Source organism: Wyeomyia smithii, chromosome 2 (assembly GCF_029784165.1).
Source record: "Wyeomyia smithii strain HCP4-BCI-WySm-NY-G18 chromosome 2, ASM2978416v1, whole genome shotgun sequence".
NCBI lineage: Eukaryota > Metazoa > Arthropoda > Insecta > Diptera > Culicidae > Wyeomyia > Wyeomyia smithii.
The window spans coordinates 183,275,985-183,299,385 of record NC_073695.1 but is presented as its reverse complement, the minus strand read 5'-3'; the positions used below and the strand labels follow the sequence as shown (position 1 = coordinate 183,299,385).

The window sequence follows — 23,401 nt, the reverse complement described above, 5'->3', positions numbered from 1 at the left end:
TTTAGACCAGCAATGCTTTATGCTGTACCGATCTGGTCAAGTTGCTGTTCAACAAGGAAGAAAACGCTCCAAAGGATTCAGAATAAAATTCTGAAAATGATTTTGAAGCGTCCTCCTTGGTTTGGTACACTCGAATGGTGTTGAACCATTAGAAGCTATATAAAATAAAATTATTACCAATTTTCGACAAAAATCGTTGCAATCCTCAATTGCTACGATAAGCTCTCTTTATAGCCAATAAGTTAGCAATTAAGTTAGTTGTAAGTTTACTTCCCCTTTTCTGACAAGTAGGTTTAAATCCCTGCGAATGATAAGTCCTAATTGCGAAAGCAAACAAATCCTAACAATTAAAATTAAAAATTTCTAACAGTGCTGAGAAGTCACCATTTGTGATTGGACACACATACTCATTATTTACATATATTTATCATAAATACTTAAGCTACTAGCAAATCCCCCCTTAAAAAAAAAAAAAAAAAAAAAAAAAAAACACTAAAAGTTTGCAATGATAACTGCTTGAAATATTTTTCTCATAGGTTTCGTCTTTCTGAGTATGGAGTGAAACAACGAGCGTTCTAAAAGCTTTATTGCATCTACCATCAGCATCAATTGTTGAAGTGGATTTTTCGGCTTTTTCGTCTCTCCAATTCTTACAATGGAATTTCTATTTAAAACGACCCACAGAAGTCCTCGTCACTTTCATTCAATTATCTATTTCTTTTTTAGATTATCTATTTCTTTTTTAAATAAAACTCGTTTTTCAACTGTAAAAATAAACGGTTACGGAACAAATCGTCAAATACCATTCAATAATAATAAAAAGCAATTTTATTGCCTGCATAAATCCACTCTTATCACGTACCACTGAATACTCAATCTCACTAGACGACTCGGACAAGATTATTAACGCTACTTAATACAAAAAATGCCTCTATGGTTGTACTACCAAAATCGCTGCTGATCCAACTTATCTAACTCATCCTCGATCCAATTGCGATAGGTTGTAAGGTTGGTGAACAAATGCGGCGCATGGTTGATATCCGTTGACCACGTGAGAATTCCTCGCACCTCAACACGGATTTGTCCTTTTCCAAATGCTTCCGTGCAGATTAGGGGGGATCCACTGAGATCCTGCAACACACGATAGGATTATGTCGGAAACTTTCAAGCATTTGGGTAATTACTAAAGTTAGCTTCATATATTTTGTCGCACACCATCGTACATGTTAGGTTCCAAAACTCATAGCATCCCAATTTTGAACAATCATATCCTCTTATACCAAACCAAAACTGTTTCTAAGTAAATAAGTTATCAAGCCAAATTAGCTAAAACAAATTCTCCAAATGGCAGAGCAAACAGGAAGAATGGTCACAACCGCATATGCCGGAAATCCTTTCTCGCGTCACACACACACACACACACACACACACACACACACACATTCACCTACGGCCACAAAAACCCATTCACCGTTTTAACTCTTTTCATCCCCTCAATTACCACACCTAGTGCACAGCCCTCTTACCACATCCAAGCTTTGACTTTTGTCCTCCGGTCCAGCGCACAGATTTCCCTGGTGTTGCAAATATTCCCGGTGCTCCCACTGGCACTGGCTGCCGATGGCCGGAAAAATGCTAATATTTGCCGTTATGTAATTAGTGCCATCGCCGTAGTCGCTTCGAATCGAATCCAAACGGCGCTGTTGGTGCTGCCGTGCCGAAGCCGGGTAGAGTCGTGACCGTGGCCGCTGGTTCCTACGTTGTCTCCTGCTAGCATCCGAACGGTTCTGTCCGATGGTGCCAAAGCTACCATATGATAGCAAGTGGAAAAGGCATTGTCCGCAAGCCGGAAAAGATAGATGTGATAATTGAATATATAATGCTCATTCGGTAAAACTATTTAATTATCACTTAAATTTAAACAAACACCTCCATTCTGTGTTTCAACGAGCACTCTTCGCGTTGATAGCTGGTGAAATTTGAGAATAAGATTGTTTCCAGGGGACAACGATACCAGGGACGGAATGCACAAAATTTCGTTCATGCTGAAGTTAAAGATGGTGACGGGATTTCTACTACCGCGCCCGAACGGAATGTCCACGAGAAGTGAAACTGAAACTGGAAGTTTCACTTCCTACCTGATCTGAATGTGAAAGAAGCTTTTACAGGAAAATGTTGCCGTCTCGAGTGTGACCAATTCTACTAGTTAGTGTTTGGTGAAAAATCTTTTTTTCTGGAGACAGGTGAAATTTTTTTAATTTACAGTTAATTAACAATCTTGTTGAAGCTACGTATGTTGTTTTATGAGAGCGTCTAAATCCTGATTCAAAAACAAAATCCCATTGAGGTAAGAAGAGCTTGTTTTGATCATTAAATAATTAGACAAATGAGGAGCTTTAGAACGCTTCCTTGCGGTACCTTGCGGAAAAGTAAAAGGAAAAGGCGTATCATAAAACTCTATAACCAGCAATACCTGATGAAGTACCGTTCTGGTCAAGCTGTAAGTGAATTTAAAACTATACAAATGATTAGCCTTAATCGCGAAAGAAAATGAATCTTGACAATTCCTTTTACACATCTCTTTTAATGTTCAAAAATTACCTTTTATGATTGAGCACAAAAAAATAATAAGCTTAAAAATCATCATTAAACACTCAAACTACAAGCCATCTGCCCTCTTTTATTGAAAAAGGGAATCCAAAATCAAACAATAATTATTTATTTTTGAAACGGTGAGGTGATACCCTAAATTGTCCATATTATCATATTTTTTCCATTCACAATATTACGATATATATTGGAATGAAAAAATTCAGAGAAAATGACTCGAAAATAAGGTTAATAAATTCGAGTGTTTGAGTTGTCGATAATTCTGTTAATTAAATGCATTAAGAAAAGTCTAACAAAATGGTACTCACAAAGACTCAGAACAACTAATTCACTCACGAAAGTGAAATGCAAGTCAAACATCGAAGGAAATTCAATGAAGTGCGGAACAGCCTGCATAAAACAACACTTCCTACCGTAGAAGATACTCAACCCATAACAAAATTAAAAACTTTCAAAGAAGAAACTCGAAACTGATTACCGCGGCACTTTACAGCTGCAGGAAAAGCGCCCATTTTCTAACCCAAGCCAATATTATACCTACGCAGCACTTTTCCGTAGCTTCCTCCAGGAATAAATTCGACAAATCTTAGACGACGCAGGAGGATGATTTATAATTGATGATAAGCAAATATAGGCCGGTTCGTGCGAGTTACGTTTGTCTTCCGCCGAAGCAGATGTGAGGTAGGAGTTTGGAAGCCGTTCCAGTGCCATTTCCTGTGCTGACTTGGATCCACTCTGGACGCTGGCAGAGGGCTTCGCTTCCGCTGTCGACGGTCGGAGCGACCGATACCAAGTGCCAGGGAAGGCTTGTTTGAGCACCAACGACATCGGAGGAGCGTCTACACCGGCAAGCTGCTGTTGTTTGACTATGTCGTCCTGTTGCAATACGAGCAAAGCCTGAAATGGAAATGGTGATTAATAATTTACTCATTCAGGCCCGGCCACGATTCGATTATTACTGCACAATGTGTGCGTTGCGGATTTGTTCGCCTGCACGGTATTGCATAAATTTCGCCCGGTCTGTCGGAGGAAAACTATGGGGGAGTAAATATTTCATTGAAGCGGTTCGGATAATGAAAAGGATGTGTAAATGTTTCATAAGCAGTTTGTGTAAGATGATGTACCTGTGTTTGTACAATCTAAATGAGCCGATTGATATAACATTTGATGCATCAAAATGAAAGCAAATGTGTGTTTATTTTGTGACTTCAGGTCAGAAAGACACAATTGAGAGCGAATCTCAAACGAGGTCCAGTTGGACCTAGTCCCGCAAACGCTACATTTTTGTAAATGTAGTTATTATACTCACTTTTCCTAATGATGTTAGTGAGTTTTTGTTATTAATCATGCAACTTTCTTCAAGGAAAAATGTTCTAGCTTTTAAACGCTCAAGCAAAGTTTAATATTGATGCCTTTATTAGGCATCAATATAAACAAACATTTAGTTCTCTCTGAAGTTGTTGGACCAAAGATTACTGAAATTCTTAAAACCAGGATTCTATCCAAACCATCCAAGATCTAAGAATTTCAATTCCATAAAATCCTGAAATTTTATAATGCAATAATTTTGGATTCCAAATTTTTGAGAAAAAAAAACAGACATTATGCAGAATTAAGGTGAAAAGGTATTGAAGCCACAAACAGTCGATTTCGAGCCACCACTTCAAATTTTTAGAAGCATAGGACTCGGAAATAGATGATGCGCTCCCTGTAAAAACGCTATTACATGTTTACTTCACCGCAGCAAACATAAAATAGCATTTTCACAAGTGACGCATTAACTGTTACCGAGTCTTGTGCCTTTGAAAATTCGAAGTGGTGGCTTGAAGTCGGCCATTTTTGGCTTCAATACCGTTTGGCCTTGAACATTGATTTCGAACATTGCTAGAATTCTACATTCTTTCTTATGAGAAACTGACAACTAGGCCAGCTAAGTACTGTGCGCGTTCTGCCTCTACGTTAGTTTATAATGACAATTACGGTTTTCCACGAAAAATTTTGGTGCAATATACTGCCGCGCATAGCAAGTCAGTTCCATTTGCATTTTCACTAAAATTGAATTGATACTCGAAATGGTAGCTAACTATGCATATTCTCTCAACAATAGATAGACTCAATAACTTTGTTCTGAAAAACTTCGGGAAAACATCCAAACATATTGTCCCATCTCATAAGAAGCAATGGTATGGAATCACACAAAAATGCGTTTTTCTCGGCTTGCTGGAAATGCAAATGGGACTGACATGCTATGCGCGGCAGTATATGAAAGCTGAAAGCTAAAGTTTTTCTGCTATATGACATAGTGGAGAAAGGAGCCAGCAGGATAGGCAACATTTTATTTTCGAAGTTTTTTGTTTGTTCTGAGGTCGTTCGAGACAAACACGAAAAAACTGACAAATTAGGTTCGCTTGCAGTGCCGCCCGCCGTCTGTAAGCGGCAGATTCGAATTTGTGTGCGATTAATCAACGAAAATTGCGTAAAACTTGAATGAGAGGTTTTTATGCTACTCAATTATGTCAAAGTAGAGATTCTTCACTTATGATCTTTGTACTAACACAATTCGCCTAATCTTGTACGACGCATCCTTTTCCTGTATGGACTTCCTTACTGCGACCAGAATCGTAGATCTATTGTGAAATATGCCCGGGTGTCTGCTGTATCCCGCACTTCTATTATTAGCAATACCGCTATTGAGAAGTGGCATGCTTATTATTATTGTTTATCAGTGCTTGTGTGTAATGTGATACTCTTCCTTTTACACGCTCACTGTTCTACTATACTGATGCTCGTTCCTCTTGCCAAATATCACCAATTATAATTCCCTGGAGAAGTTTCGTCGTGCGTCCCTTTGGCCAGTTTTATTAATAAGAGGGACTTATGTTTTTGTTAAGAGCAAGTCACGCAAAGGTGTTATAGATTTTAGCGTAAATGAAGGGTAAGTGGTGGGGAGCCTAAGAATGACCCCATAATTAAAAGTCCAGCTTTGACATCGAATGGCCTGATTCTACTAAGGTTGGAACCTACGACCATTCGCTTCACAAAGTGGACTCTGTAACCTTGCGGCTACGCAGCTTTCCATGTACGACGCATGCTGTCTCCATGGTTTGCGGCAGTCAAATACAGTCAAAAATTTTTGCTTTTGAACTCTTGACCTAGTACTTACGGATAAGCCGGCACAAAACTGATCTGTAATAAGCCGTAAAAAGGCCAACGAAGCAGAACATCGTGGATTCGATTTTTGAAGGGTTGATTACGATGTGCTGAACGAAGTGTTATCAGCAATTGAACTGATAGTTATGGAGCTCGCAACGGGATCTGACAGAAACTGTCGACATATTCAAAGCAGATATAGAAACAGTAATTGAGCCTTACGTCCCACTTCAACGATCACCGATGGGACCTGCTTGGGACATCACCATGAATTGAAGCGTCATCGTCGAGCTGTTCAGTGAAACTATGAAAAACAGCCATTCACTACTTTTTCTGGAGTGCCGCAAGGAATAATCTGGGCCCACATTTATTCTCACTCTTCATTAACGACTTTACTGCTATATTAACGTGAAATACACGGCTCTTCTTTGCGGACAATGTGAAAATTAGCATGATCACGGCCTTGCCAGAAGCCTTCAGTGATTGGAGCAACCGAAATCTTCTTACCCTGTGCGTAGATAAATGTCATCATCTGCAGCAGAAAGTTACAATCAATCAGCTATCGATACAGCTTCTCTGGACAAAGAACTCCGCGGCCCCCTATGCGAAGCTGAGAGAGAATTTCAGATACGAGTTTTGCAATACGAGGCTGCGTTTTTCAGTCTCATATTGTTCTGCAAGTCTAATTTGTTTCACGTTTTGGATCCTGTACGTAGAAGAGTGGAAAATCCGCAATCACAGAGGTATCTAGCAAGAAATTTTAACTATCTATCAAATGTGGGAAAAGCTTCGCGAGCCCCCTAGGTAAGTCTCGTGGGCCCCTTGCCGGCCGCGGACCGCGAACCGGGTTGGGAACCACTGTATTAGGGATTGAGACGTTGGAAAGCAGGAGATCCAACGCACAGGAAATTTTTCCAACGAAATTGATTTGCCTGCTGTTCAGGCGGAATTGATCGTGTATGCGTGTCTGTGAACACGTAAGCTTCTGAACACAGAGACAAGATATAGTCGGCACGGCCAGTATGATACAATCAGGTTCATGTCACTGAGGTTCCAAGAGCCTGCAGATTTGTTCGACTTTTTATTAATAGTAGTCTTAATCATTAATTTTATTCATCAAGACGAAACATTGTCAGCCGGAATTTAAAACACAACATAACATAACATAACATAATATAACAATCCTGTTAAATATGTGGAGGTAGTGTGATTTTTCTGCTCCTTCCTAAGTAAAGGGTGATATTTTAAGAATTTGGTTTTTCTTTAAAAAAACGCAATAAATGACAAAACTGTATGAAATCTTTATTTGGTTTATGTCATTTACTTTTTAAAGATAATTTCATTCAAATGTTAGCCACGGCTACGTTTTAAATGGTCCATACGAAAAGTCCAATTTCGGGTCACTTTTTCGAGCATTTCGGCTGGTATGTCGCGAATAACGCGTGTAATGTTGTCTTCCAAGGCTGGAATTGTTGTTGGCTTATCCGCATAGACAAGAGACTTAACGTAGCCCCACAAAAAATAATCTAGCGGTGTTAAATCGCATGATCTAAGCGGCCAATTCATCGGTCCATTTCGTGAGATGAATTGCTCACCGAACTCATTCCGCTCTTCCATTTCTGGCAAAAAAAATCAGAAATCATCGCGCGATAGCGAGCGCCATTGACCGTAACGTTACGATTTTGATCATCTTTGAAGAAGTACGGACCAATGATGCCTCCAGCGTGTAAACCGCACCAAACCATGCATTTTTCTGGGTGCATTGGCGGTTCTTGTATTGCCTCTGGTTGCTCTTCGATCCAAATGCGGCAATTTTGCTTATTAACATACCCATTTAACCAGAAATGAGCTTCGTCACTGAACACAATTTTTCGGTAAAAAAGTGGATTTTCGGCAAGTTGTTCTAAGGCCCATTCACCAAAAATTCGACGCTGCGGCAAGTCGTTCGGCTTCAATTCTTGTACGAACTGTATTTTGTAAGGCTTTACACCAAGATCCTTTCGTAAAATCTTCCATGTAGTCGAATAACACAAGCCCAATTGCTGCGAACGGCGTTGAATTGACATTTCGTGGTCTTCCAGTACACTGGCTGATACGGCAGCAATATTCTCTTCTGTACGCACTCTATGTATACGTGTTGGTGGGTTTATGTCCAACAGAGTAAAACTGGTTTGAAAATTCGTCACAATAGTTAGCTATCAAATATCAAATTGTAAAACTACGAAATTTTTCCTTATTACTTCAAAATCAATAACGCAAAACACTTCTTTTGGTAACAAATCTATTACTTAAAAAGCAATAAAGTTCTTCGCCAGTCAAGTAACAACACATACCGTCGCATATGGTGCACATGTTACTAGTTTCTTCTATCTGCAATCAATGCGGTGTGCGTGTATTAGTTTTTTCGTTGTACGATACGATGTATCGAAAAATATGACAAGAGCTGCCAAGTATAATTAATTTTTCCTGTCATTCAGTATGCAACCGTTGATGATTTCAAAGACTTTATATGCATCTTAAAGTCACATCACGGTCTTTTAACTGCGTTAGAGCAAAACACAGGTACAGTTAGGTTTTTTTTACGCGGGGGATACGTACCTCGTAACCTCATACCTCGTCGCGTTATTTCGAAAATTCGCGTAAAAAGCCGCGTTAATTCAAAAATCCGCGTAAAAAAACCTCGTGAAAAAATCCACGTATAAAAAAAACCGCGTAAAAAAACTGACTGTACTTGCTTTCTTTTAAGCGGATGCAACAATGTTGAAAACGCACATTCAACGTTTCATGAAACTCATTTGGACCTGTTTGAAAATACAAAACTCATCCCCAACTAGAACAACATTAGTATCTCCGGCAACTCTGGTCACACGGTATAACATATTTCCATTTCAAGTAAGCACTGGGGAACGAAACAGTGATAAGACAGCTGACCGGTGAATTTTTGCTTATGTGTGAAAAAGGGGCATAAATGAACCTGATCAATATATAAATGCAGCGAGTGTAGTCTTGCTAACACATGCATGGGGGTTCTGAAACACATTCAAGCGTGTGGCCTTCATATATTTTGTTACTTTTTTGGTTATTACTTTTCGTGTATAATGCGCGGTCATAAGACACAATAAGTTATAAAATGTTGCTCAAAAGTAACACAATCTTTACTGTTTGCGTTGAGTGTATGCTACGCTATGTTAAAGTTCTACATTCATTTGCATAATGGGAATTCGACAATACAAAAATAAACACATTTCCAAAAGTTTTGACATAGGAACAATTTCACAAAAAATAGGCAACTTTCATTTCAAAACAATAAAAAAAAACTTTGCTTTTATGGATTTCCAAGCAACTGACTACGCTTACGGTCCGAATTAAAATATTTTCTTAATATCTTGGCTAATGGCATAATTCAGAATGTACATAATCAAAATAGTTCCTGTGATATTATCAAAATAAGGACAAAAATTATAAGCATATCAAAAGTACATTTCACTTCATTTCTGAAGAATGCTGCAAATCAAGTTTTGCTTATAATACCTCTGACCAGGCATTCCAAAGGTGCAACCTTTTTACTGTTTTCTCAAAATACTTTTCTTGTTCCTGTGTGTTTGCCATAATTACCCGCGCTGATAGTCGGGTAATTACATTAAGAACGTTTTGGCGACAGAGGCATTATTTGGAGAATATCTTCTTCTTCGGAATAGCGAATGTAGAAGAATGAAGCAACTGTTTTATATAGACACTCGTGTCAACACTACACAAACATCGCGTTTTAGTAGTAGCTCAAATTGACTGGAGACATTTTTACCCTATTTTTTATTTTCATATGACGAATGTCGTGTGACGACTGCCATAAAAGGCTATAGAAAGAACTAGCGTAAGAAGTAAAATACAGGCTGCTCGACCAGGCTTCGAAACGGTCAGCATTTTCATTTGATCTCGCTTCCTTAGTGTGCGTCACAGTACGCTTTCGCTCGTTAGGCCGATACAAATATCATCTTCATTTTATGTCAACCCCCCCCCCCCCCCTTCAAAAATGTTGAAAATTTGAAGGGGAAGAAAAAAAAAGCTCAAACCGTTTTGTTAATATTATTGACTTTTCGACAGCGTTTATGCTTAATTTAACAACAAACTAGTCCAGTTACAGTGAAAGTGTCATCAAAAGACAAGCCAAATGATTAATGATGATAATAATGTGGTATTTTTCAACACACTTTTGCATACAAGTTACAAACGTCGTAACCTGCACACAATTTTGTATGAAAGTTATTCCTTTTTTTTCTTCTCAGTGTTATTTATTTTTTTCCCTCCCCTTAGCTAACTTTGATAACCGTGGACATTAAAACTTTTTAAAATTTGTATCAGCCTTATTGTAAAGGCCCAATTACACATACGGCGTAATGAACACCCGTAACAACCGTCGCCTCTCAAACAAAGAAGAGGATAGTCATTCGACACTTGCGTACCAAAGAGATGCACACTGTCATTCGTTTGGCAATGTTATTATGGCCTATTCCTGTCTACTTCGTTCTATTTACGTTGAGAAATATTATTACAAGATCAATAATATAAATAATTTCCAAAATATCCGCACTCAACGTGCGTAATTCTCATTTCTAGAAAAAATGTTAAAATACGTTTGAGGAAAAAACCGTTGTGCTGGCGGTACACGTTTGACATGTTTTCAAAAATGTATCAAGACAGCGAGCATTGGTAGCGTCAGAGGAAGACGGAGACGATTATCGCAGTGAAAAGTAGCACTACCGTAACCATTTCGAAGCCTGTGCTCGACACCTTACCAGAAACCTTTGGCGAAGAAAAACAGCTCGGCAATAGACCATCTCACCGAATCTCTTTAACCTCACTTTTCTGACAGTTAGTGGTAACTTGGTTACATTTTGAATATTGTGCTTTTTTTCTGGTGGAGCAACCGTGTGCGTAGTGAAAATGCTGCTCAATTGAAAATTGTTCTTGACGTACTGGCACCTCACGCACAATATTTAAAGGGCATTTTGGTAACAATTGAAATAATCTGCCATAGTTGAGAGCATTACGGCATCACCCGAAGGTAAACAAAGTTATCACTAGCTGTCAAATTCGAAGGCGTGAGGTCACCATGCGATGCTCTATAGAGCGGCTGCACACTAAAGAATGTGTGCATCGCAGAGATGCATTTGAAAAGCGGACTTGCAGGCCGTACAACACTCTTGTTCCGGCATCCTCAGAAAGCTTCGTCGGAAGGCCGGTAACGGACCTTTCACAAATGTTCAATTTTATTTTAGTTCATAATGAATGTATCTTCATAAGAAATAAATCAGTTTTTCTTTAAGTTCATCCACCTTTTATTATAAGCAGTGGAAAAAATTCCAAATTTTTAGCTGCCACCCGTTATACATACAACCATGTCATCGTCGGCTGGAAACAGGACCGGCGGTTCATATGGGTCGTATGGGTATTAGTACCCACTCGGAAAACATCCCTGTGGGTACTTACCCACACGGAATTATAGAACTTACAATTTTCGCGCACATATGCGAGCAATCGCTTTTTAATGGATATCGTTAAGCGAGAGTTTATAAAGCTACAGATTTAATGTATTTCTAAGCAATTTGCTATTAAACAAAATTTCGATTTCGAAAACTTCAAGAGCTACTCTTGTGCATTTTTTTTCATTGGTCGAAAAAATGAGACTTTCTCTACTGTAATACCCCGTTCAAACTACACCGCATATCACCTGATATCAGACGATTCGTGCTATCGAGGCCATATCACCATCCATGTTACCTGATATCCCATACAATCGAGCTGTCATCGGATATCACCTCGGCTACATGATATCGCGGATATCATGTTCGAAAATCAATTAAATTGCAGCAGTAGGCATCACGGCCAAAAGACATTTGACGCAACCCTACAAATTTCGAAATTCGCGTTGCATACGAAAAAGAAGAAAGGAAATATTTTTGCTCTTGTCATCCCGCAAATTTTGACAATTGCATATGAGAGTTAACGTTGGTGCGAGCCAACTAGCTGGCATCTGTATCCTAATTACATTGCTCTTGTTGTCTTGTTTTTGCCTTGACCTGTTATTGTTTTCTTCTCTTTTCAATAACCAAATCGAGTGTCAAACCATATCATCTGACTGAAGTGTGAACACCCGAGGTGATATCCGATATCATCTGGTGATATCAGGTGATATGCGGTGTAGTCTGAACAAGGCATAAATGAAGCCTTACCAGAAGTCCACTTAATTTTAAATTTTGGATGGAAACTTTTTTCGAGGAGACAAAACTGTTGAGTCTTGAGTTTGCATTTAAAAATGCACAAAAATTGTCTATTTTTCATGGATTTACCCAATGATGGTGATCGGCGATAAAATCAGCGATAAACATTCGAGCTTTTTCAGCGTGTGAGTCAACTTCGTCTCTCAGTCGGTTCTAACATTCATCGTACGATATGCCAGTCCGAGTGAACCAATTCGGAGATTCGCTGAGATAATTCATTCTCTCTCAGAGATGGAATTTCCAATAGCACTACAAACCGATGATTCACTCTTCGCTGATAGAATCCAAGTGTCAAAACAAAAGGGAAGAATCGCGAGACGATAATTATCGGAAAAGAGAGGCGATTGCGATCGCATCAACAATTATCCCCCTTTCTTTTCGAGTCGCAAGTGTTGACAGGTTTTTCATCGTTTAACAAAATGTTGCCTGCTGTTGTCATTGTCAACTCAATGTTCTTTTGTTCGTCGGTTTTATTTGCATCGGAGGTTTGTTCGCTGATGTATGTTGGCCGATATCAAAGTTTTTCTTAACCAAGCAAAAAACCTGCACAAATTTTGGAAAAAAATCCGCAAATATAAATAGATTCGAAAAAAGCTTGCAAGCTATGCACATAGTAACAACAAATATTTGCCATTTGAAAAAAAAAAACAAAATCGGCAACGGACTCTGAAAATCTGCATTTCACAGACAATTCTGTAAATCTGGTATCCCTGATTTGTGCTGCCTTTAAGTTGGTCTATCGCTTGCAGCTTTTTCCCTCTCTGAGTTTTTGGTTTGCGATAAAATTTTACGATTATCGGGACACTCTCACTCACAAGGTGATTCAAACCAAAAATTTCCGTTCCACGGCTCGATCGGATCGGGAGACGATAATGAATTACCTATTTAACCCGATGAGAGAATCGAGAAAGCGTATGAACAAGCGACGATCGCATACAGTTAACAGGCTATAAAGTTCACGAAGTATTCTTTCGGCAGTTCATTCGTCACACATGGTGTCCTCTCGAGAGACGATACAAAACACCGCGTATTATGCGTGATCAGAATCCAATAGGATTCTCTCATGATAATTCTCTAATACGATTTAAACCATCCTTGGATTTACCTTTACACGCACTAACGAAACAACCCATGCAGCATCAATCATAGTAACCCATGAGTCAGCATGAATCTGGAATCTACTTCATTCAGAAGTGTGCGCATTTAAAGAACGGTATCCCGCCACGTCAAAAACGGATATCGTGTGACACTTTGTGGGCGCCGGGTATAGCCTCTATAATATCCTGGCACTATTGGACAGGAATCAAAGCATCGAACAAAAAACCGGTTCCGAACGGCCGATGACCCTGAGCGATAAGACGCTCTAAGAGATGCTTAAGAGGAAAACCGAGGGAAAAGTGGCTACATCGCTGCGTGGGCTTGGTCGGGAGCTTGGTGCCATCGGCCAAACTGTGATAATTACCTGGCGAACATTGATGGCAACGACAGGCAGGGCACTTCGTATTTTACTTTCTCCCTGAAGGAAGTGAGCTCCGAGGTGAAGATCATTTGACACACCAAGTTCCCCAAGAAGGTGCTGCTGTCGCTGACAATCAGCGAGAAGGGGATGTCAAAGCCGCTGACTGGCCGTGAACGGGGAAATTTATATAAAGAAGTGCCTGCCGAAAGTTGCGTCGTTCATCAAGAAATACTCGAAGCAAGCGTTGGAGGAGATGGTGCGACCCCTAGCTGGCCCCATCTAGAGTTTCTGGGGAAAACTTAAGCGTAAGATCTGCCCCAACAATTTTGTCGCAAAAATGCTGAAAGGCCACCCATGAACCTTCCCTATTCCTTCAAGTGGGTAGAGCAAATATTGTGACGCCGGCCCTGGCTGGGAATAAGGTGAACCGCAAAGAAAAAACATTCATATATGGGAAACTATACGGCAATGTTGTGTTCGCAAAACATTTTTTCTGCTGACTTTGTTTATTTTGCCAATACCTAATACTGTTATAGAGGAACGCTCTCTAACGTCATCAAAAAACTGTCATCGCTAGGTACGTTTTTCCCCTGCGTCTGAGTGATTGTTGTACGTCTAAAATTTTCTTAGAAATACGATGGAATTGATAAATTTAGAACCAAAACATATTTTTTGCCGAAAACCTTAGTTTAATTTTTCAAATGCAAATTTCGTACCTCTTTATTGACGCCTTGACTAATTGTCTTCCAAATACAATCTTTAAAATGACTAGTGATGAAAAATATCTGAAGATAAAAAATAACTCAAAAAGATGATTGCTAAAAACCAGGAAAAAAATTACTTTATTTCTTGAAAATACTTGTACTCGAGTTTTGATCATAGTACCTAGAAAATATAACATCTCAAATTCAGTGTTTGCGAAATTTTGACACAGCAAAACAGATACAACAACAGTTTCACTCTCACTCTCTTCAAACTGAAATTGAGTGTCAATTCTCAGTAAAAGTCATCGCTAAAGTAACACAGCGTGTGCGAAATCACAGTAACGCTGCCCTTCAAAATTTTCGTTGTCAACTGAGTGGAGCTGAAGGCAATTTTCATTTTCTGTTCGTTCGTGATGTAACTGATATTCGCAGTTTTCAGTTTCAACTGAGAATCACTGACAGTGAAATATTTCAAACCTGATCTCAATCCAGCTTAGATTCACTTCGCTATACTTTACGGAATCATTATAATCTCATAAGTCTTCAATCATTGTAAATGGCTTGGGGCTAGACACCTTTATTGTCATGAAAAATGTTTCGATAATGTTACTCGATATAGATAGATATATTTTTTATATTTATCGTTCGTCTGTTGATTGACAACCCTTCAACGATGATAAGGGACAATGGTAAATCGCGATTTCGCGGAAGCCGCGAATTCCGCGAAATCCGGCATCAGCCGCGAAATCATCAAAAATCCGCAAAATGCCGCAAAATCCAGCAACACGGATAAATCTCAATATTAATGGGCGGCTCGATGGCAACGGAAGGCCTTCTCCTACGCAACCAATAAGATGAAATAGTACTACTGCTCTCTTACAACGAGATGTTGTCAGCCTGTGTTGAATTGTTTTCGGACGGTTCGGTTACTAGGTCCTCTTCGAGCAAAGATTTTGGCGATTGGAGACCTGCATGAAAGGATTCCAGAGTGTGCGAAATCGAAGTTGCAAGATGTACCTATTTAGTTGAAGTAGCAAGCATTTTTGCATTTTTAAAAATACGTGACAGTGAGATTGTTTATAATTTTGTTAACCTACCATGGAACGGGGTGAATTGGATCAATTTTTATAAAAATTTCCAATTAACTAGCTTCATGTACATTTTTCCCGAAATAGTATAATTTTAAAACAAGTACTGGTATGTGCTCCAGTAAACCTCTATTGGTGAAATTTCTATCGTCTACTTGATGAAATAAATTCGATAATTCTATAAGGTACTATGAGGTAAATTGGGGTGAAATTGATCACAATTGAAATCCATACATTCTTTTGGCGATGTGCTTTTTTTCGATATACTAAAGATAAATGATGATTTCTGTGCTGAAAAATATCATTTACAGCAAGTTTGGAAACGAAAATCACGATATTTCAGGTTAAAATTTGTTTATTTTGGTTCACGAGCTGCTTGTTGCCAAAATTCCTCTTATTTGATCGTCGTTAGACCGATTTCAATTCGGTTTGTTGCAAAAGCTCAAAAACTAGCTCTGAAATTAAAATCTTTGTGGTTACCTGCGAGTTCATCAGTATTTCTGTAATGGTATGGAATGATCATTGTTGAAAATTACATTTTTTTAAACCTTTTATCAAACTTTACTCACTTCTCCAAATTTAACGTAATTATTTGGAAACTTGTTTGATCAAATTTGATTGAGTTTTGACTGAGTTAGAAGAATTTTTCGAAAATATGAAAAATTGCACCGGGCACCGGGTTAACTTTGACAGGTATGTGAATCATGCAAAAGTTGCGTTTGTGGACACGTGAACATTGCCTAGTGTTGTAAGAGCAATAACTTTTGATTAGTATTTTTTATCACGAATTTTCAGGTGATCAATTTCACCCCACTGATCAATTTCACCCCATTCCACGGTATTCAAAACGCGGACAGTTTCTCGAACTATTCCGGTTGGCAAATAAATATTTAGGGGAGAACCGTTCAAGACGCACCAGTTGGGTAAGATGGCCCATGCTATTAATTCCTCAAAATACTTACACATGTGGCTTTTTATGACGCAATTCTTCGCTTTTCTCACAAAAACCCAGCTTCTCTACAGTTCTCATATGAAAAAGTGTGCCATAATGACTAAAATACTCAAAAAAACTGTGCAATTGGCTGTGGCTCTGTTCAACATGTAATTATTCATGAATTTTTTTTAATCTTTTATGATTAACTGACTAGTCAATAATACAAAAAACTATGGTCCCCCTCAGCTTAACACTTTTGGAGTTTATAATACTATGAGTATTTCAAATTATTTCACTAACTTTCGTCAACTTTTATCTAAAAACAAACAAAATTAAAATTGGGGCAGAATGCACTATAGAGAGCTTGCAGGAGATTGCTTGACAACTTAGAGCATGCCCCATTATTTTTGATTTTACTTTCGAGACATCAAGCGCTTCTCACTTCACGTGCTGATTTCTGCTAGTGGCATATTAACCACTTGCTTTGGAGCATACTGACCTTTGTTGTGGTGCGTTTTGTTTACGGGCTAGTTTGGCGGCAATGGTAATTTTTACCAAAAAAGACATTGAAATCGAGTATTTTAAAATAAACTTCGTCATAAACATACAATAAATAGATCCTACAATCATCCTACACGTTCTATGTCGCTTTGAAATGATTCAAAGCGCTGTAAATCGTGAAAATGCTTAACTGGTGCGTTTTGTACAATCCTCCCCTATCGATTTCCGGAAACTCGGTAGATGCGGAATGCAGCGTGAGTCAGAATAACTTGCATAATACGTGTCTGCCGACACCAAAATATAATTGAAGACAATTTGACACAGTAGTCCGTACTGCAAAAAAATCATGAATTTACGGTTAAATTACCGTATATTAAATCAAATAACAACAGTTGTTTGTTGTTTATAGTTGCACTTTATTTGACGTTTTCTGAATAAAAGGTTTCCGCGAAGTTTGAATATTTTTTATTTTGTCACCCGCGAATTTTTAACTTTTTTTTCGCAAATTACCATTGTCTCTAACGATTATATAACGTCAATGAGCTATGATGTGAATAGAGGGGTGCTCAAAAATGCAACTATGAAGTATAGTAATACTGAATTTTGGAAAAATTTCGCAATATATCAATAGTGTTTTGTCCCAAAGTAAATCGTCTTCATGGTAAGGGTTTGTATTAAATCAAAAGGTCGATAATCAAATATACGCATATGTCAAAATTCATGATAGTTCTCTTCGTTCACAAATGATTTCTTTCATGCAAGTTGTTAATTGCATGATAAACTTTTAATATAGTCTCGAACGCTGTTCGCGGAATGTTGATTCTTGGTTTCAAAGTTATTTAAATGCGGTATCGTTTTCACTCGAAATTTGTCTATTTATTTGATCAAGTTGTGTGATGCCAAAGATGACTATAACAAGATACCTGACTTCTAGTTTTTTCATACATTTTGCCCACGACACCTGTACAACGATTAGTGCTACCATCTCGTTAAATGCCCATAAAACTGGTTATCTCTGAACTCTATGATTATAAATGGCCTCTAGAAAGAAAAAACGTTTATTTTTGAGAAAAGTTGAAATTCCTTAAAATACTCGGATATTTGATCTTAACAAAAAACATATTCTGATATTCCTATTCACCCAAGATATTCGATGACTTTTTACCTATGAAACAAAAAAATCGCTTTTTGTTACTTTATTATCGTAATACGATTGACATTCTGCGGAATGTGCAGTTATTCCACTTGATTGTTATTTTTGTTTATAAATTCTCAAGGTCAATAACATTTTTATTAAAAACCCATTTCAGTATCGTGATGATCAATTTATCACACTTTTAAAAAGTGAAAATTTGTATCGCAAGTAAAATTTGTGCTTAATTAGTTCTAAAGCCAATAATATCACAAAGACTAATCGCAATGGAATCGCAACTTCCAAATTCTTTGCTTTCAATTCAACAAATAACTGATGACAAAGAAAAACACTCTTCACTCAATTGTAATTCTATTTTTACTGTGATAGCTTGATCTGATAAATACAACCAAGTCTGACAACGCAATCAAACTTGATTACGAATCACTTTCCTCAATCCCCGTTCCCTCCGCGAGAAGAGCAATCGTACACATTACCGTCACACCACAAATCACAATTATTAATTGGGTAAATTTCGTTATCTATACCTACAACATTGTTTTCCAACCGTTCGAACGTCCTGGCAAACTGGTTTGGCAGCAAGATCCTTCGGATGGTCCGCGATAGCTCCTCACTACCACCAGCACCGGAAGAGGTTGCGTTCCGACTCGTTTTGGTTGACTGGCATCGCGCAATTAACTCGTCCGGATTTTTGCTAACAAAAGCAAATTGGAGCAAGATACCATTTGCCGAGAAAATGTAGAACGAGAAAGAAAAAGCAAAAAAATCGAAATAATATTAGGGTAGGACTCGAATTCGATGGGAACTGGGATGCCAAAAATGTATTCCAGAACCAAAGCTCAAAAATATACGTTAGTTGATTTGTTTCGAAATGATGAAATGAACAATTTTCACAAATTGACATTGTGCATCAATTGTTTCGTACCGCATGTGTTCTCTTAATCTAACTGATCATCCCAACCAGACTAACAAGCCTATAGCGCCGTTCAAGGATGTTTATATTTCCAATTATCATTTTGTATTCTGATTCTTAAGCGGCTGCCTGTGCAAATAAATATTCGCCTCTTTCACTGTGAATGGAACTGTCGAGCGACCTCATCAATGAAATGAAACAAAGCATCCATAAAACGATCCGACGACGAGCTGCCAGCTTGCCTCCCGCCCGGCACTTGTGCCAGGACCACAATCGGCAGCGTGCACCGTAATTTGGTTTCCCGCTAAATAATTAACAGAAATTAAGCTGGCTTGGAAACTGTTTTCACTCTTATCATAAGCATTCGTTCAGACCGAATAGAATGGGATTCGTTCCCACTAGCCTGTCTTTTGTTCGTTTTTTCATGCGACCTGGAAGCTGCCCAGTCCCGGAGTGATGAAAAGAGAAACAATTTATATGCCACGAAGAAAAGAAAGAAACGATGGCCCTCTAACAAGTATACTGATTTTCTCGTTGATTTAATTTCCCCACAAGGAAAAACAAAACGAAACTGGGGTCAGTGAAATTGAACTTCTCAAACAGAGAGGAACTAAAGTGACGCAGTTGATTTTCGCCAAATAATAATTGCTTTGTTTCTTCCGGAAACTTAAGAGCACACTGAACAACAATAACTATTCAAAGCGATTTACAAACTGATCTGATCCACTTCCTAGATAGTTTTCCCTGCTACCTCAAACAATTCTGAATGCGGCCCTTCAATCTACCATAAACACTGCCGACCAGCATCGGAAAAACCTCCAGACAAAATGGCGCTGAATAGTCGCGTAACAAATGACTCGAGAGCTTTATCATTATCATTCGTAATCAGTGAATGGAATCTGCTACAATGCCGGCTCTGTACTGCGGAAAGTGAAAGCTTCATTTTCTAAACAAGGACTATAAGTACACAACAGAACGCAGATGTAAACGCGGCAAACAATCGGCCGCTTGCAATGGGGATATACAGCTTCCGTCACCCTTTCCATCTTGGCGAAAAATGTCGAGAGAAAAAAGAAATGTTTATTTCCATTTGTATTTACAGCGTTTCGCCAGGAGTGAAATTTATTTTCACCATTTTTCATTGCTCGGCTTTGAGGCAGGCTGTTGACTTCACCCCATTTCGAATACCTCCTGATAACGTCTACCAGTGCACGATTTCAGGCAAAAAGGATAAACATGGATACAAATGAAGAAAAGTAAAAGTCTGTCAGAAGAATAATACTTCCCCTCATGGCAGACTAAAAGCAGAGGGAATGATTTGCCGAGACCAGTATGCCGCGCCGTCTAGTAATGTAACGTTGGATGGAACCGTAAGAAAAATTCACAAATGAAAGATGCTTTTAGAAATGATTGATTAAAAGTAATATACTCCCATCTGCCTGGCACGATAGGTTAGAAAGAACGGCTGATCCGGAAAACATGTTGTTCATGAGTTTCTTCAAGCAATTCAACGCCTGATTTACGAAGCAGTGATTCAATACTATTTGGAGCAATCAATTTTTGGTTACCGTCGTTCCGTAAATCTATTAACCAAATTTGATTCCATCAAACAGTTTTCAATAGCATTTCATCAGCAATTTGAAGATTTACTAAAAAAAAAGTCGTCAGGAACCAACTTTTGTAAAGAGTCCAAATACCAGAAACAAATCATCATAGCACAACCAGCGCCTGTTTTTCTTTCCACTCCGCAGCTATAATTAAAAAAGTTTGAATTACTCTAGTGAGTTACTGGGCTATATAATCACCAGCGTTACACCGAAAGCGAACTGGGTAAATGCCATTTTAACAAGAACAAAAATTCACAGCGCAGCTGAAAACTGACTTTGCTCGGAGGTTGGCGAGTTCCCTCTGCACTTCCCAAAAAAAATTACCCTCTAAACTGATATTTACTTTCACTCAACCTGTGAATTGTACTGCTAAATTGCATACGAAATTGTTTTCACTCGTTTTCCTATTTTCACCCAGCCAGAGCCGAATGAAGCTGCCTCAGTGGTCCTGTGCAACCCGAGAGCAGCCGGTCCCAGCTTCCCACGGATATTGGGGCGCCGCGGTGCGGTTTCGCGAAAATGCAAAGAGACGAAAGCAAGTTGCAAGCTAGTTATCCAACGCGATTGGCTTTGCTTTTCATTATTTTCGCTACCGAAATTGCCGTCAAAGTTGGAGAGCTGTGCAAACAGAACCGCCTGCGTTTCGTCACCGCTAGGCACGATTTTGCGAACTAGCACAAAAACCATACTAGGTAGTGAGTCTGACCTAAAATGACCTTAATTCCATTTTTTTCAGATTCACAGTTTTATGAAATTAGTTTCCAACCAAAATTCATACAATTTTGATTTAACAAAACAGACGAAAACAGACACGAAATTGCATGTCTTAAAAAAATCAGGACAAATGATAGAAAATGAAAAATAAATCAGGACGCCCCAAAACGATTTCAAAATCAGGACATGTTCTGCTAAATCAGGACTGGCGGTCAGGGCCGGATTTAGACGCTGGGGGGCCCGGGGCAAATTTGTTTGAGAGGCCCTCTTTTCTTAAAACATTGAGAGATAACGTTCATGAAGGTGACGAGCAAAAAAAAAAAGGTCGCACTAGGACTAGGGGGGCCCCTTAAATCGGGAGGCCCGGGGCATTTGCCCCCTTTGCCCCCCTCAAATCCGGGCCTGCTCGTGGTATTCCTACTCACTATATACCCTTTTTTTAAGTCGAGTTCTGTTGAGTTTCCCCATAAAAACACATTGAAATTATGGCGCCTTAATGGGCTGGAAGAATGAAGTTTCGTTAAGATTTCTTCCTTTTAACAAAATATAAGTCCTTCTTATAATAAGACTGAGGTTTAGCGTTGAATGTGATGAGGTATTGGCAGAAGAAACGAGCTTTCGATAAGACTATCTCTATAAGTCCTTCTTATAATAGAAGTGACCAGAGGAATATTGATCCTCTCCAGGGAGTTGTTATTGGCGATATTGGCATGGGGACGAGGTTTTGAAAAGGCTTTTTTCTCTTGACATGAGAAGTCCCTATAAACCTGGCCAAAGAGGAAGGTAAGATGAAGTCTCTCTCAGTGGATTCGTAATTTGGCGATATTGGTAGGATGGAAAGAGGCTCCGTATAGTACAACAGTAGGAAACTTGAAACGTGTAAGCTTACCTCAATAGTAATACCGCCAATAGTATGAGATGCGAAGTACAGAAAACATACAATAGATCAAACATCACTCCGTCTCTAACGCTCGGCGAAAACGGATGCATTAAGTGGTTGTCTCGCTATAAAATCGCTACTGTGTAGAAGAAGTCGAAACAAAGCATTGCTTACTCGGTCACGTTTCAAAGAGTGCGAAGTGCGGTGTGAAGACAAAACGATAATCCGCAGTGACGGTCATCCAGCTATTGTGCTATAACTGTGTCGCTGCGAAGCTGCACGTTCCAGAACCGAAAGACTCGGTGATCGTGCTATTGAAGACAACAAATAAGAAGAGGTACGTGATTCTTTGCCACTGTACTGTTGCGCTAGTTTGAGCGCAATGGATGTGGATCCCTTAGCCCCCGATCCCCCGTCTCCAAACCCGCCCGACTCTGTCCCTCGTGTACACCCCCCCCCTCCCTCTCTGTCCCAGCTTTAGTCAATCCTCGTCCCAGGCTTTACCCAGACGGATCGACGGGTCCACTGGTCCTTTACATGAGGCCCAAACCTGGAGGAAAATCGCTAAACATTCTACAAATCGCGAAAGACCTGACGAAAGGGTACAAGGCCGTGACAGAAATCGCAAAAGTCAGGCCGAACAAGCTCCGTGTCGTGGTCAATGACCTTAAAGAGGCCAACGATATAGCTTGCTCCGAGCTCTTTACACGGGAATACCGTGTCTATGTACCCGCTAGAGATGTGGAGATCGACGGTGTCGTGACCGATTCGAGTCTGTCCGTCGAGTGCTTTCTGGAAAGTGCCACCAGGTACTTTAAGAATAGCAAATGCCCTGGTGTGAAGGTACTCGACTGCAAGCAATTGCGGTCGGTATCGCTCGTCGGTGGCAAAAAAGTTTACACACCTTCAGACTCGTTTCGAGTTACGTTCGCTGGGTCTGCACTAACAAGCCACATGACACATGCATTCACTGTGGGGAGAGTCAGCATGAGCTCTCGACGTGTGCGGTGTACATGCAGCGCAGGGATAAAATAAAGAGGTCTCTCAAAGAGCGTTCGAAGCGTTCTTACGCTGACATGCTGAAGAAGACCGTTACCACTTCTCCCATTACATCAAACCCTTTTGATCTGTTATCCTCTAATGAAACCGATTCTGACGATCCACAAGCGGGAACATCTAACGCCAATCCTGGGGAGTCTAGAAAGAGGAAGAATATTTTCTTTCCTAAACTTCCCCGAAAAGGTCCATAGATTTCCCAAAGTGAAATGTATGATACAAACAAACTTAGAAGTGCAACGGAAAAACCGAAGCAAACCCCTCTTGGGCTTGCAAATTTAAAGTCCCAGAAGAAGATCCCAGCACTTCCTGGAACATCCAAAACCCCAGTTCTTTCCTTTGCACATCCAGTTG

The 23,401-nt window shown here is 39.3% G+C and overlaps 1 protein-coding gene across 6 annotated transcripts in view; it reads right to left on the bottom strand.

Moving 5' to 3' along the window:
- Positions 1-787: 787 nt before the first annotated feature.
- LOC129724692 (uncharacterized) overlaps positions 788-23,401 on the bottom strand; it is a 135,433-nt gene continuing 112,819 nt past the window's right edge. For all 6 annotated transcript variants that reach the window (XM_055679798.1, XM_055679797.1, XM_055679800.1 and 3 more), the window contains exons 6-9: positions 18,409-18,571; positions 3,152-3,507; positions 1,527-1,806; positions 788-1,131 (exon numbers count right to left, since the gene is read on the bottom strand). In XM_055679798.1, coding sequence (XP_055535773.1) covers positions 943-1,131; positions 1,527-1,806; positions 3,152-3,507; positions 18,409-18,571 — 988 coding nt within the window. In that variant the 3' untranslated portion in view covers positions 788-942. The remainder of the gene's footprint in view (positions 1,132-1,526; positions 1,807-3,151; positions 3,508-18,408; positions 18,572-23,401) is intronic.